Source organism: Arachis hypogaea, chromosome 11, assembly GCF_003086295.3.
Source record: "Arachis hypogaea cultivar Tifrunner chromosome 11, arahy.Tifrunner.gnm2.J5K5, whole genome shotgun sequence".
Classification (NCBI taxonomy): domain Eukaryota; kingdom Viridiplantae; phylum Streptophyta; class Magnoliopsida; order Fabales; family Fabaceae; genus Arachis; species Arachis hypogaea.
The window spans coordinates 70,279,155-70,296,157 of record NC_092046.1 but is presented as its reverse complement, the minus strand read 5'-3'; the positions used below and the strand labels follow the sequence as shown (position 1 = coordinate 70,296,157).

General features: G+C 33.0%; 2 protein-coding genes across 2 annotated transcripts; one reads left to right on the top strand and one right to left on the bottom strand.

The window, feature by feature from the left end:
* Positions 1–2,652: 2,652 nt before the first annotated feature.
* On the bottom strand, positions 2,653–9,054 carry LOC112721457 (uncharacterized). Its single transcript, XM_025772521.2, has 5 exons — positions 8,998–9,054; positions 5,407–5,669; positions 5,259–5,311; positions 5,020–5,181; positions 2,653–2,948 (listed from the first exon to the last, which is right to left on the bottom strand). Exons 1-5 carry the CDS (start codon positions 9,052–9,054, stop codon positions 2,938–2,940), a joined length of 546 nt encoding a protein of 181 aa, XP_025628306.1. The 3' UTR covers positions 2,653–2,937.
* A 118-nt stretch (positions 9,055–9,172) lies between these two features.
* LOC112722214 (uncharacterized) lies at positions 9,173–10,683 on the top strand. The gene has a single exon (XM_025773196.3). The coding sequence runs from the start codon at positions 9,510–9,512 to the stop codon at positions 10,395–10,397; it is 888 nt and encodes a 295-aa protein (XP_025628981.1). The 5' UTR covers positions 9,173–9,509; the 3' UTR covers positions 10,398–10,683.
* The last annotated feature ends 6,320 nt before the right edge of the window (positions 10,684–17,003 follow it).

Genomic DNA, 17,003 nt, shown 5'->3' with positions numbered 1-17,003 from the left:
TCCTAGTTTTAATCCTTTGGTCATAATTGCTCACCGATTTTTATTTTGTTAAAGCAACATTTAAGAATGTGTAACTAGTTTCTCTAGAGGAGGTTCGAAAACTGTTTTCGTTCTTAAACGGCTAATCAGTAATGCCCTTTAAGGTATGGAAGAATATTAAGGGACCGACATTCTTAATGGTTATGATTAGGCGTTATACGTGATGCTAACTTAAGCTTGAAAAGATAATAAACCCAGAAGTAATTGATTTACTAGAACGGTGTTTGTTGTAAACTAAAGGGATGCTCTATATGGTGAGTACAACAAGTTCTAGAGATTAACAAGATATACAAGAAGGATTTAAGGTGCACTCTCAGAGAGGAATTGAAATTCAAGCTGGTGGAGGAGAAAATATAGTGCAACAATTAAATAAACCTTAGCTGATATCAGCGGATTATCAGTCTTACGAAAGAGAGCAATTCCACCCGCGGCAAGTTCCTAAGATTCACAAATTTACATTATTATGACAAGACAAAGTTGGATTCATTTGGGAGGAGCAAGATTCGTGCAAGACAGGGATAGAATTAGGAGGTTATCCATTCATTATTTAAGAAGAAGTTCAGGGTAGAATTCTATTGTAAGCTACAAAAGAAGGTTAGGTTGACCCGGAAGGATTCATTAACGCGCTCTCCGATCCAATTGGTATTTCATACCAGGAACACTTGATTGAACAGATCTCGTCCTCTATTTTATAATCCTTCAAGCTTCTGAGTTCCATCGATTCTAGTAGTGTCATCGCACCACTCTTAACACTCTCGATCCCTAATCTGTGACTCAAGTTGTATGCTTACTCGTCCAATCCTCTTTTACTACATAACTCTAGTTATTATTCTTCAAGAACCTAGTCACTCCCTCAAAGTCAACCAAATGCCGTTTGTCTCAGTAATTAAAAGTCTAAAAGTCATCTTTCGTTTACTCCCTTGAAAATCACAATTCTCACAGCCCGGTGGTGGATTATGATAAGTGCTACAGGTCATCATCAAGCAAAGCAGTCAAAATTTTAATTACTAGTTCATCATTACCTCTAATCGGAGCTCATGTGCCCTCAGCACCATCCGCCATCATAGTGTACACTCGTCCCGCCTGCGGAGCTCTCCTAGCATCCTGACTCTTCTTTTCTGGGCAATTCCAGGACATATGCCCGGCTCTTCCACAGTAATAACAGACATCCCAACCGGCCCTACATGAAGTGTTTGGGTGGTACCTTCCACACCTCCTACAAGTTTAGTCGTCCTGCGGAAACTGAGCCTATTTTCCGCATCCTCTTCCTTGGTTATTGTTATTATTGAACCTCCGGAAGCTATTCTGGCCTTGATGTGGCTGATGAATATTGCCGCCTTGCTTGAAATCTTGATCTCTAAGCGCAAAATTTCTTCTGCAATCTTCCCTAACAGAGCTTCGGTGGTCACTCTTATCTAATGCCGCCTTTCTCAGACATTCTTCAACAACTCTAGTTTTGTTTACCAGTTCAGAGAAGGTTCGGATCTCCATCGGTGCAACGAAGCTCAGAATGTCACTCCTAAGGCCTCCCTCGTATTTGATACACTCTATTCAACAAAGTCCTCAGGAGCTCCCTGAAAAATGCATGAAAAATGGCACAGTTCCTCAAATCTGCTAGTATACTCAGTAATGGTCATCTGGCCCTATTTCAGCTAAAGCAATTCAAGTTCCTTGGCATTTCTGATTGAGGTGGGAAAGTATTTCTTATAAAATTCTATTTGGAACAACTCCAAAGAGATCATAACCCCATCAAGCTGCAGAATACGCATCATGCCCTGCCACCAATGCTGAGCCTCACCTTGCAGCTGGTAGGTTCCAAACTCAACCCACTGTTCTTCAGGAACCTGCTGAGCCTGTAATGCTCGCTCAATGGCTTGAATCTAATTATCCGCATCGGTAGGGTTCGAGGTTCCCCTGAAGGTCAGAGGATGAACCTTCAGGAAGGAGGAAAGCGTCATAGGACTATCATCGCCGTTGTTACCATTATTCCCATTATTTATTTGGTTTCCAAGGCTTCAGCTGTCTCTTGAATCGCTGCGGCCATATTCCCTAGAGTAGCCATGAAGTCTACAGGGTTAGAAGTATTTCCCGACACTTCAGGCGTAGCACTGCCTAGTTTGCCTCTACCTCGCCTGCGTCTGCATCCGCGAGTCGACATCTGGTCCCTATACACACCAAACAAGTGATATCAAGTTGATCAGTCTCAATATCACAAGTCCAATGCTTTAAGTCCCAAATGCATGCTCATGAATGTTTATGCCACATATATCAGTTAGATATCCTAATAGCACATAGACACATACACAGGGAATGCTCAGAGGCATAATCAGTCTATCCTCAGGCTCTATAGGAACGAACTGCTCTGATACCATAATGTAACACCCTACCACACAGAGCTTTACACCTAGGATGTAAAACAGAGGTGGCGAGGTTCTACAACTGCTAAAATAAAATACATACATATAATAGTAGAAAGAATATAATAAACTAGGAGCCTTGAAAAATGGGTAAAACAAAACTCGTAAAATAAAAAGCGCAACGCTCCAGAAACGGAATAACTTGCGTGTGAAGAAACCTAAAGATCATAGTTATGAACAAGCGAAAGAGTGGATAGATAGACAAGAATACAGCATAACTAGCTCCTGACACAGCCTGCGAAGCCAAGGCTGGCCGGAGAATGTTTACATATATATACATAAGTATCCCAAGTACCCAAAATACAGAAACAAGATGCTAACTCTCCTTTCACCTCTATGAGGAACAAAATAATGAAGTTTCTTGGAGAGCAAGCTAGTACATATATATATATATATATATATATACATACACAAATTGAAACCCCAAAATAACCCAGGGACCGCTCCGCTTCAGGGATCCAAGAACCTAGCGAGAAGCCTCTCAACCTGCATCTGAAAACAATAACACAGTATGGGGTGAGAGCTAGAGGTTCTCAGCATGATAAAGGTACCACGCATATAATAAATATGGTCCTGGGAATGCCAGAGGCAATCCTAGAACTCCATCATACAATTATAAAACCTACTTTCTAAGCAGAAGCCATAAAAAGGGGTAGGTAATCTAAGCATTCCTAAACTTACTTACTTTAGAAACTTACTTGCCTTAGACCTAACATTAACATCTAACCAAATCCACCGTTCCTCCACTCCTCCAACGTCCAAGATTCAGTAGAGACAAACAAACAAGTAATTTCACGCACAAGTAGGAAACAGATAGTGCAAGTAGCGAATATAGCAAGTAGCATGGTAAATATTCAGTTAGGCAATCCCAAGTAATGCATAGCAGTTAAAACAAACAAATGCACATAATGCATGTCTATCCTATGGCTGTTGATATCAACTATCGGTTATGTAGCCATCCCTACATGTTTTCAAGCTCAAAAATACACCATGGGGAGGATTCCCAAGCTGACATGGGGAAAAGAATGTCCTAAGCTCAATAATATCCATGGGACGAGTCCCAAGCTGACATGGGGTGAAGAGACAACACCTCAAGCTGACATGAGGGAGATAACACCCTCAAGCTCAATATATTCAATCATTTCTCATAATTATCAGTTTCATCCTCGAAACTATTTCATATCTCATCTCATCATTCTCAACTTTACTTAACTCATTGATCATACATTTTATTGTTCTTGATTGATTAACATCATCAATCCTCAACTTCTTACATTATTCTCTTACTTGCCTCAAACATTTCATAATGTAGAAAATTAATCATTTAAGCCTTAACATCATAATTCATTCACATATACGCCTCCTTCCTGTATAATTCACCGTTCTTACCTCTTACTTCATTCCCAAGTTACCTTAAACTCCTATCTTCCACTACTTACTAAGCTTACCAGTAAGATCTAAGGTTAACAGGACAAAAATAGGGGTTTAGGGGTTCAAAACCATGTTTAGATCATAAAAACACAGGAGCTGGAAAACAGAGGGTGTGCGTGCGCACAGCTTAACAAGAAATCAAAATGTGTGCGTGCGCACAAATGCGTGCGTGCGCACACCAACAAGGAGTTACTTGATGTGCGTGCGCCTTATCTGTGCGAGCGCCTCCAGCAAAAAGCATATCCTGGTGTGTGCGTACGCATAAGGGCGTATGTGCGCACGCTTTTTGAAAAACACCAGGTGTGCGTGCGCACAAAAGCATGCGTACGCACAGATAGGTTTCTGCTACTGCTGGGTACGTGCGCACGGCTGTGTGCGTGGGCACACATCAGAATTTTCTGATTCTGCTACAACTTCCTGAATTTCAGTTTTTAGCACCGGATCTCCGGCGTCCATAACTTCCTCTACAGAATTTGGTTTTTCACAAATCTTATATCGTTTTCAAGCTTATAAAACATACTTTCATTTAAGATAAACCTCATTTTCATCCAAAATTTGGGGAGCGTGTTATGGACTACCGAAGTTCATCAAAAACCATTTTTTACCAACTTATACCACACCCCATTTTTACCAAACCCATGTTTTCCTTTCAAAACTCATTTCCACTCAACTCAACATACCATAACCACCCATATAATTAGCCTTTAACCATAGCACAACAATTCTTACAACTTAGCTCTTTAACACCACATTTCACCCAACTTTACAAATTTTAGCCACAAACCAACATGTTACTATATATACACATATCATCATCATGATCAAATTCCTCCACCATCGTTACAACGTTATTCGTTATGTCAATACCAACAAATCCAAATAACACCACTCAATCTCAACCATATCATTACATTGTCATAATCATAAATCCTTTATCCATTATCATTATACTAGCATATATATATATAACCCACATTGTCAATTACTCAACACAAGCCCAACATCAATCCATTCATCAACATCATAAAAACTAATCATTTAACATGTTTAACCATTTCAACTTATCCTATAGTGTTCTAGCCTAAGTTTTCACAGAACCTTACATGTTAAATGCGCGAAACCTAAACCATACCTTGGTCGATCACCATGTTTAGTCCAAGGCAGCCACACAACTCACACTTACAGCCCCCCCCCAAGCTTGAGAAATTATCCAAAACCTTAGCACCAATCTTCCACCAAGCCTCCAAATGTCCACAATTCAATTCCAATGCATATGTATATACTTTATTCACACCTAATACATATGTATACTTCAAATTCAGATTTCACACAATAAAATCAAGATTTCGCTAGGGTTTAGGTGATCCTTACCGCACCCACACTCACAGCAACTCAACCGATAAGCTCCGCAAGTTAAATCGAGCCTAGAACACCAAATTGAACAATTTTTAACATATTTGCTCATAGATTTTCGAAACTGAAATAGGGAAGATGAAGGAAGGAAATGTGGATTCCTTACCTTACAACGTACCGGGCTTTGTAGAGCTCAACGCCGCGGTTGCATGGCTGCAAACGGATCGTCAATCGGAGCTCCGGATCAAAAGTTATTGAGAATTGAATTTTGAATGAGGGTTTTGGAAGCTTCAAACGTTCTTCCTCCGCATGCTGAGCTCTCCAGCGTTTGCATGCCAAAATGAAGGAGAAAATGAGCTTCAGCTCATTTAAGTGATGGGTCCGGTTGGGCCCACGGGTCCGGTTTGTGTCCGGTTCAACCGGTTCGATCTATCCGGTTTAATTTTGGGCCAAATTTTTCAAAATTGGTATCAAAATTCTCATTTTGAAGAGCTCTATCCTATTTTGATATTAGTTTTACATTTTTAATTTTCCTAATTAAAAGTCAATTTATTGACTAATTATTTGCTAATTTTAACAGGGTTTACATTTCAACTATTTAGTAAGGGATAATATTATTTTTTATTTTAAATTAGTAATTCTGTAGAGTATTATATTTAAAATTTGAGTATATGAAGATTTATTTTTAAGTTAAACTAAAAGAAATGAATTATATTACAAAAAATTATTTATTTTGTCTTTTATAATATCATTTATTTGGCATATGCCACTAGTGACTAATTATTTGATTGACATATAAAGGATGCAAAAAAAAAAAAGTCTGTATCTACTAATAGTTAGTTAAAATATTAATATGTTAATTTTCTAGACTATTGAATATGTAGAATGTTAGATTTGATATTTAAATATATGTAAATTTGTTTATGACTAGATTAAAATAAATAAATTATATTGCAAAAAAAATAATTAAATTTAATATTATTCATTTTTTCTGTATTTTTTTTTTTGCCTTAGTCACTAAAAAAAGTCTACACCTACCAAAGGTAGAGTGAAAAAGTCCCATGAATATTTTGTTAATTCTTTTTTTATTTTTAATCTATTTTACATTGGATAATATTATTTTTTACTAATTATTAGATTGACATCTAATATTAAAGATGTGACAAGATAAAAATATTTCATGATTGATTTTTTAAATAATCTGATATAATATTATTGTTTTAACCTTCATAATTACTTTTTTTTATCTTTCTTCTTCTATTTTATGGGCCATATAATATTATTTTTTATATATCTTTTATTTTTAAATTATTTTATTTTATTAGAATTTTTAATTTATTTTATTTTTTTATACTTTACAAATTTTAGAATTTAAAATTTTTTAGTTTAAACAATTCTAGCCATGTGATTAAGAAGTGATTTAAGAGAATATGTTTAAATTTGGACAACTTATTGAGTATAAATATTAAAATATAATAAACAGAATCATTAATTCAACATTTGTTAATAAATAACTACTAAAAAAAATAAATAACAAAAAAAATATAAAATTCTACCTTTTTGTTCTGTAGTACAAAAATAATATATAATATAATAAATCGTAATGTTCTCATACATATAAGAATAGTTTTTTTTAAGATCATTATGTTTATTGTGTTTTATTTTAATTTTATTAAAAGAATATTATTTAATTTTAATTTTTAACTTTTAGTATAAATAAAAAATATAACCTTTTATTCATTAGCTAATTTAAAAATACTTATTATAGAAAAAATAATATTATTTAATTTTAATTTTTAATTTTAAGATAAATAAAAATATGTAACCTTTTATATGTATTAGATAATTTAAAAAATATTATTATGAAAAAGTTAAAATATTCAAACTTAAAAAAATAATTCAATAATAAAATTGAGTTTGTTTAAGAGAGAGAAAGAGAGAGAGAAAGAATGAGAGAGAGAGTATTTAAATGACAAACAAAATAATAAGAAGATTCATATTAGATTATAAAAACTAATGTCATCGTTACAGTATAATCGCATAATTTCAAAACATACAATATGAAATAATAAAGTATAATTTAATTAATGTGTATAATAAAACAAACTTAAAACTTAACTTATATAGTAATAATCTAACATAAAAAGTAATGACAGCTTTCTGTACTAAGGTATTATATTAAATTACGACTTAGTCACTTAGATATTTTTTATCCATTAAAATTATGCATAAAGATAAAAACTTTTTTAAATATAAATTTTTATCTCTATTTTAAATTAAATACTGTTGAATAAATAAATAAATAAATTTAATAATATTTTTAAATAGTTAATTTGTAACTTTATAAATATTTATCTTGATTTTGTTACAAAATATTTTTAATATCTTATTTAATTTAAATTTATAAATTTTAATATTTTTAATATCTTATTTAATTTAAATTTATAAATTTTAATCATTCTAAAAGTTAAATAACTTATAAAATTTATATATTTATTATTAAATATTTTTTATTCTTATCTTTTAAATTATTTCATTAAATTTATAAATTTAAAATAAAATATAAAAATTAATTTTTTAAAAATAATTGAAAAGTGGCTAAACAGACATGATAATGTCTGTTGAACTGCTAGTGAAGTATAAATACAAAACAAATGAAACAAACAAAATAAAAATACAGTTGAATCTTATTTTAAAAATGAAAGCACAATTAAAAATGATTTTGAAAATATGAGTACGATTGAAAAAGAAGAAATTATAGTAAATAATAATAGTCACGAGTCTTCATATTGAATATAAATACAAAGAAGTCTTCATACTTCTTGTTAATTATTGTCAAATTCATTGTTTTTTTTAATATTCTTTTATTTTATTGGGATTTTGAATTAGAGAAGAAACATAAAAAAATGACCCTGTAAAAAAGTTAAATAGGAAGATAAAAAGATACATCTTCACAAGAAAAATTTTGACATTGAAAATAGGAAGATAAAAGATGAAAAGGAGCTTAAAATTTAAAAAATAAATAGTTGAATATAAAAAAAATTAAAACTCAATAAAAAAATTTGAAAGATATCTTTTATTTTTAAATAGAAGAGAAAAAATAAAAAAGTAAAAAAACTGATAGAAGAAAAGGAAAGAGAGCTATTCAAATTAAAAGAACCACTAGAAGAATCAAGAGTAAAAAAAAGAATTAGAGGGGACTTGCTTTATAGTTTTTACAGTAAGTAAGTGAGACTTTAGTTTTGATGCATATATAAGATACAAAAGAAAAGATGAAGGATCACAAGATGTAAAATAAAAAAAAATTGAAAACAAAAGAATATTATTTTTAATTTTATACTCTTCTTAAAAATATTTTTACTGAAAATAATATTAAAATACTTGATTAAACATATTTTTATATTTTATTTTTATTTTTTTAAAAACAATAATAAAATGGCCAAACTAATCTGTCCCTTATTATTTCTTTGTCAATTTCTAACTCTCTGTTCTATTTTTAGTTTTTAACCCTCCTTACTTTTTTTTAACAGAAAAAATTTCGTATAAAAAATAACCAAACACATCTTTATCTACTTATCTGGAATTCTCGATTTCCCCGTGAAAACCGAAACGCTTCCTAAAATCTACCAATAAACTCATGCTATTAGAGAGGGTAATCACTAATCAGTCAGTTGACATGATGAGAAATTTAAAACTAAGATTGATGTCGTTATCGGGCCGTCCACCTGTCTCTCATCACAGCCTCTACTCATTGTACCTCACTACCTCCTCTAAAAACCCTATTCCAGTTTCCCAGTTTCAATCCATGTCGCATTGGCACACGTGGTCACCATCATCTGGAAACCACCCTCTCTCCCACCCAATCCTACGGTCAATTCCATACTCCCTCTCTCAAAACCAAAAGTCCAAAACCACCCACACAGTCCAAGAACGCAAACTGAAATTCTGAAACAGAAAATGCACACCCCCTCACCTACGCCTTACGTGCCCCTCTTCTCCCTCTCCCACTCTGCACACTTCCCCCTCTCATTGGTTCTCTCTGCTAACACTCTCTCTTCCCTCATTGCGCCACGTCTCCCTTAGCCACCCAATCATACTCTTCCTCTCTCTCATCACTGTTTCTACACGTGTTTTTTCTCACACGTGTCCCTTTCATAGTTCCTATATAATCAACCCCTTCCTCCTCCTTCTCACCTTGTCTCACTGTTAATTCTTCTTTCCTTTCCCCCTTTCACTTACTGTTAAAAAGAAGTAAAGAAAACAAAGAATATGGATGGTAGAGGAGGGTGCTGTATTGCTAGGTACGCGCCTGGTGCGTACGATATGTCCAAGGTGGACAGGATAATGCTTAGGTTTCGCCCTATCGCTCCCAAACCGGTGGCCGGAGCTTCCGCCACCGGCGTTACGGCCTCTGATGGTTCTTCGTCGGAGAGCAGTGACGCCTTCTCGAAAAGCTGCGGTAGAACCAAAAGAAAGTACGTCAGAGACAACAACACCGGCAAAAATAATAATAATAATAGAAGGACCCGCCGGAGGAAGACAACGACGTCTTCACCGGAAAATAACCGTCCGGCGCCGGTGATTACTCTCCCTTTGCTTCCAGAAACTCCTGATCCGAAGGAATCACACAACAACAACCACAGCAACACCAACAGCAACGGCAACAACGGCTTGAGCAAGAACGTGCCGGTGTGGCTGAGTTTCGAGAACTCCGGCGGCGGTTCCGATCCGTACTGGTACGGCGGCGCGTCGTCGTACTCGTGCGTTACGGTGGAATGCGTGACGGACACTTGGAGAGAAGGTGAGGGGTTACAGGTGCTAGGTGGTACGGACGAGGAGCGGAAGGTGAATCTTGGTGACGACACGTGTCCAGGGTTCATATCGGACGGTTACGGGAGAGTGACGTGGACGAACGGCGCGTACAGGGAGATGGTTGGGCAGAAAAATGAGGGTGCGGTGGTGGTGTTGGCTATGAAGGTTGGTGCAGTGGTCCCTTACCCTTGTTCCTTCACGTGCAGGGTGAGGGTGGTGCAGTTCCATGCTGGCAAAGAGAGAAGCGCTCTCACAGTTCCTTGTGATGTTTGGAGAATGGACTTTGGTGGATTTGCATGGAGATTAGACGTTAAAGCTGCTCTTAGCTTGAGATTGGGATCCTAATTAATTGTTAGTTATCATTATTAAGTAAGTGGTGATAATCTTTTGATGAGTTTGAGTTGATTATCCTAGGTGCTCATATAACGAGTGTCACTCAAGTCAAGTGATGCTTGTTCTTTTTACTATGGTTTGTGATGCCTTGTTGATAATCGTTATGCTTTTGGTTTTGTTATCTCAACTCTCAAGTGAGAACTGTGAATATTAATCTATGATGAGAGAGCTACAGCTACCATAGTTGTAAATCGTTGCATGCAACCTTTGTTATAATATATGTTATGATTTTGAGCAATTATTTTTTAGCTTTGGAAGAGTTTATATATTTGAATTATCCACTGCCGTAACCATGTAAGTTCCCCAGTGTCCACTAATTCTCACTGCCCTATATTATATGAATACAAATATCAATTTTGTTACATTATTAACAATATTTCTAACAACATTTCTGTCAATTTTTGTCAATTTTTATTTATAATTATATTTAATAAAAATGTTTTTGTAGATGTGTCTAATAAAAATATATTTTTATATATATATTTAATAGAAGTATCTTTATAAATATATTTTTTAGATGTATTTTTTTTATAAATATATTTTCTAGATGTATTTTTTTATATATGTGTTTAAATTATAATAATTAATTATTATTAATAATAAATTGACTATTAATTTTTATTTATAATTGTATTTAATAAAAATATTTTTATAGATGTGTCTAATAAAAATATATTTTTATACATATATTTAATAAAAATATTTTTATAAATATATTTTTTAGATGTATTTTTTTATATATATATTTAAAATATAATAATTAATTATTATTAATAATAAATTGATAGATATTATATTAGTACTTTATATTTTTTTTTATAAATATTACTATATGCTTGATTTGTTGGCTTCCTACACTACATCCATTATATTTAATAAATTTGTAAAGGGATAGCTGATTCATACTGATCCCTTGTTATTAAACACAAAAGGGGTCGAAAAGGTGCTAATTAGTTAATCAGTTAAATTATTATTATTATATATGCTGCTTAAGATAATCGAATAACATCATTTAATTAATTAATAAAATTATGATATTTTAATTAGATTTTGGTTCATGTTCATTTTCAATTTAGTATAATGGGATGGTCTGGTTGAGAGGAAAAAGGAAGAAGAAAAATGAAAAGCTGTGTGTTGGGGGAGATGGAACTTCTTATTAGGTAGGAGTGGGACACATAGGTGTTAAAGAAGAGTTAAGATTGGAAGTATGTATAAAACATCAATTCCATTCAACTCCAATTTACTAACTTGGTATACCATTAAGCGATGGAACCCTGGCGCAAGGTTATTGCACCACGTTGCTGCATCCAACCCAAAGCATGTTTACTTTTGCTTTTCTAGGATCAGATTCAGATTTTTCCTTTCCTCTTTCATATAAGAAGAAATATTTAATAATAGTAAAGTCTCTTTGTCCCTTTTTCCCATGCTCAAGTTACAGCTACTATTCTCTCTGTCAAAAAGAAAATAAATAAATAAATAAATAAAAAGAAAAGTTACAGCTACTATTCTTCCAGCGTTTCTGCCTGCGTCAATGTACTCCTTATTTGGTCCTTGCTGTCCTCAATTATTTATTGTAAGAAATTTTTACCACCTTTTAAGGTTATTAAGAAAAGGATTTAGTTTTATAGTATTTTTTTTATGGAGGAGTGTTAGAGAGTTAGTAATTTTTGTAATTTATAGTTATTAATAATATTTTTAATGGTGTAAAATTTTTTTAATGGTGTAAAATTATTTATTTTTCTTTTAATGATTATATGTTAACTAGAATTTAATAAAATTGCTGGTTCCTAAATTTTTTTTTATTATAAAATAAAAAATGTTTTATTTCCTAAATCTAAGAAAAATAAAAAGATATTATTTATTGAAATTTTTTTTATTTCGCATACAGTTCGTCTAATGTCTCACCAAGCTGTGTGATGTTTCATACGGTTCATCCAGAGATATCGTAAATTGCACCTAACAAAAATTATAAATACCGATTGTGAGATAAATAAAGTGTGTGTTTGGATTATAATTTGTAAATGGAAGTTTGATTAAAATTAATTTTGTAAATTTGATGTTGATGAAAAATAAGTTTATGTTAACATGATTTATGTTTGGTAATTTTTATATTAAAATGGATTATAGTAAAATAAATGTTGTTTGAATTATATTACTCAAAATCACTTTTAGATAAAAAATTATTAAAAAAAATATCAATTTAAATAATTTTTTTATATTATTCTATCATTTTATTTTAGATATTTAAATAAATTTTATTAATTTATTTTATAATAAAATTAATATTTACTTACTAAATTAAAGTAATGTATAAAATTAGTATATAATAAAACGAAAAACAAAAAAAAAATTCATATAAACATTGTATATAATAATTACAACCAACAACATATATCATACGAACAAAAAATTACAATAAGAAGTAAATAAAATTTATATGAATAAAGCTAAACAAAAAAAATAAAAATTTTTATACACAACATAAATATAGTACAATAAAGCATAAAAAAATTTATATAAACAAAAAATAATAAAAATATCATAAAATTTAATAAAAATAAGAATTTATATTAACAACAGTTGTCATATAAATAAAAAAATATAATAAAAATATAACATTAGAACACTAAAATATAACATCAGAACACAAAAACATAATATAAAAAATATTTATTATATAAATAAAAAAATACAATAAAAATATAAAAATCAAAATATAAAAGAGAGTACTAAAAGTAATAAAAAATAAAAATATTTATCTTGACAGTGATTCAAACAAATCTGAAAGATTTTGATGAAAAAAAATAAAAGGAAGAACATATACACAAAGAACTACTGTGAGAAAGTTATATGGCTACTTGCAACCTTTTTATAGAAAAAAAATGAAGAATAAGATTGGTAGAAAAGGAATAAATTTCTCACGTGAACGTACGTTCAGAGGTGAAAGCACTTCTGGTTTAGAATTCTAAAAAGTTGCCAAACATAAAAATGGGACATTCAAGACACTAAAACTGTAACACCTTACCAAACAGAGATTTACGCTTAAGTCGTAAAACAAAGGTGGTGTGATATTACGACATATATATATATATATTATAATAATTGAAAGAACGTAGTATTCAAGGAGCCTTGAAGAATAGGTAAAGCAAAATCGTAAAATTAAAAGTGCAATACTCAGAAACATATATATACAGAAAGTATGAACTGGGAGTGGTCAAGAGTACAAGATAACAAGCTCCTAACTCAGCCTGCGAAGCTAAGGTTGGCTGGAGAATACATATATATATACAAAGCCCACAGCCAAAAATACACAAAAGAGGTCCTAGTTCTCCATACACCTCTAAGAGGCACAACAGTAAAAGAGGTTATCAGGAGAGTTCTATACATATAATCATATAGATAAGCTATACATCAAAATAAAGTCCCCAAAATGATCTACTTCGCTGTAGAGCTCCAGACGCCTAGCGAGGTGCCTCTCGACCTGCATCTGAAAAACAACAATATTGTACGGTGCGGTTCCCAGAATGGTAAATGTGCCATGTACATAAGATATAAGGTCTTGAAAATGCTAGAGGCAATCCTAGAATGCCAACACTCAGATTATAAAAGCTTAAAGAACTAAAGCAGAAACCATAAAATCAGGGTGGTCCTCTAAGGTTTCTATCTCAACTAAAACTTAAACCTAACCCTCAAACCTTCTCCTTTCCTCCAATCTTCCAACACCAGAGAACTGCACAGACAACCAAACAGACAATAATGAAAATAGGTAGAATACAAGTACTGCAGGTAGCAAGTATAACAATTAACATGATAAGTTCACTTAGGCATTCCCAATTAATGCATAAACAAGAAATTCACACAATATGCATATGATGCATGCCTGCCATATGGCTGATGAGTCTCATCTGTCGGTTATCAAGCCAACCCGACAAGTCTGGCTGCTAAACCTTGGACTGTCCCCCGATGCGCATCCCCAAGAGTCTATGCATAGCTTTTTCTCATATATAAAATTGCTCAATGGAGGTTAACCATCTCGGGAATTTATAAGTGCCCGGTCATCCTTACGTCGTAGGGTCAACAGAGTATCGAGTCTCAACCTGAAACACGTGGCGGCAAGCCACGGTACTTTACCCAGGAAAACTCATATCTCAGATAATAATTTCATATTCCTTCATAAACATTTCATAATTATTCATTATGGCTGTAACATAACATACACATCATATATTTGCACATTTATACATAGTTTATCATAACCCAGAGCAAGTGGGATGAAACCACAACCCTTGCTTCTTCCCGGAGAGCCTCTATACTAACTAACTTGGAGCAAGTGAGGTGAAACCACAACTTTTACGTCTACCCAGGAGGTACGTTCCCATATGCTCAGGAGGAACAAAGGAGGGGATCCTAACCTCCCACCATCTCGTTGGGGGCGATTTTACAATACTAGGAGGAACAAAGAATGGGATCCTCACCTTCCACCATCTCACGGGGTTGCACTTTCAAGAAAGAGTGCTCAAATACAATATTCATTCCTTTGTTTAGTCAGTTTCATAATTTAAGTTTTATATATATATATATATATATATATATATATATATATATATATATATATATATATATATAAAACTTAAATTATGAAACTGTACTAAATCATCACTTCTCAAGCTTTCCTCATCTCTAAGTTATCATCTTTCCCTAGTTTCATCTCATTACTAGGCATACCAATAAGATCTAGGGGTTAAAAGAGTAAAAATAGAGGTTTAGAGGTTTGAAATTAAGCTTTCAAACACAAAATTAAGTTTGTTGAAAACAGGGGTCACGCGTACGCGTGGGCCACGTGTAAGCGTGGGTGTGCAATTTGTCCATCACGCGTATGCATTACCTCATCCACTACGCATGCATGCCGAACGGAAATGCCCATTCGCATATGGAGGGGTTTGCGTACGCATGTATTGCAGATTAGTCCAAAATGGCTAAGTCTGCAGAATTTTAGTTTTGCCTACCGAACTTTTGACGCATATAACTTTTTTGTTTTAAAACATTTTTTATCCATTCTTCAAACAAAATAAATTTCACGGACCCAATTTTCATATAAAATAAGTTTGAAACAATTTGGGGCTTTGAAAACCAAGTTATGGCTCACTGAAGTTCGGCCAAAAATAAGATTTTCACAAAAGTTCATAAACCTCTATTTTCACCAAAAACAAACTCAATATCAATATTCTATACATATAAACAGCACCACAACTTATCATTTAAAACATCACAATTCCCACATCCTACCACAATCAACCATACCTCAATTTTACATAATCTCATACATAAATCCCTCAATTATACCCACAAGATCATCATTTATTCATCACATACACATATACATCATTATCACCTTATCATTCATCTCCAAATCATCATTTAGCATTCCACGTTCATCACCACACCAATCACCACTAATACTCAACCTATTTTAACAATTATTAGCAAGGTACTAAGTATTTAATCACATTCATGCATCCACACCTATCCTATGGTCATCTAGCCTAAGTTTTCACAAGACATTATATATTAAATACGAGAAACCAAAACCATACCTTTGCTAATTTCGCCGTATAACCCGAGACACCACCAAAAGGCACAAAATACAGCCCCAAAGATCCAAAATTTCCAAAGCAATGACACCCAAACTCCACCAAGTCTCCAACGTTCACAATTAAGCTCCAATTTACATATATACACACCTAATTCACATTACCACAAATATATATCCAAAACTTAATACCCAACGGACAAAATCAAGGAATTAACTAGGGTTATAAGATTCTCACCTTATTCAAGCACCAATGAAGCAAGATTAAGCGTTTTCCTCAAGCTAATTCGAGCCTAAACACCGTAATTAAACAATTTTTTTATCATAATTGCTCATAATTTTTTAAATTAGAAAGGAAGAAATTGGAATACAGAAATAGTTTTATTACCTAATTATTAACTGAGCTTTGTAAAGCTCAACGCTGTGGTTGCGTGGCCGCAAACGGTGCGGCGATCGGAGCTCAAAGTGAAGAGTTATGTGGGTTTGATTATGTGAGTGAAGGTTTGGCTATGGAAGAGTGTTCTTCCCCCTCCTTGGCCGAGTTCTGCGTTTTGCATGCAAATGGGCAAGACAAGTGAGCTAAGTTCATTTGTTTAAATGAATGGGTTGGGCCCATGGGCCTGGTTCGATCCGTTTAGCCCAATCTTGGGTCAAATTCTTTGAAATTAGTGTTAAAATTCTTGTTTTAATTAGATCTATTTTATTAAACTATAAATTTATTTTTCTAATTTCTTTTATTAAAAATTAATTTATTGATTAATTATTTGCTAATTTTACGGGGTTTACATCCTACCGACCTAGTTAAGAATTTTGCCCTCAAAATTAAGATTGAGTTACCTGAAAAGAGGTGTGGGTAGTCCTTCCACATATCTGGCTTGAGTTCCCAAGTATGTTTTCCAATTCTAGCTCCACTCTCAGCATCCTCTGCTAACGTAACTCCTCCTCTGCGTAGCTGTTTGGCAATGGTA

Excerpts from the sequence above, each read along its gene's own strand:
- LOC112721457 (XM_025772521.2), bottom strand. The coding sequence starts at position 9,054 with ATGCGACATGGATTGAAACTGGGAAACTGGAATAGGGTTTTTAGAGGA. Across the intron at positions 5,312-5,406 it reads AAAGCCCGGTACGTTGTAAG|GCTCGATTTAACTTGCGGAG; the intron begins GTAAGGAATCCA and ends TTGGTGTTCTAG. Across the intron at positions 5,182-5,258 it reads TTGCTGTGAGTGTGGGTGCG|GTGTGAATAAAGTATATACA; the intron begins GTAAGGATCACC and ends CATATGTATTAG.
- LOC112722214 (XM_025773196.3), top strand. The coding sequence starts at position 9,510 with ATGGATGGTAGAGGAGGGTGCTGTATTGCTAGGTACGCGCCTGGTGCG.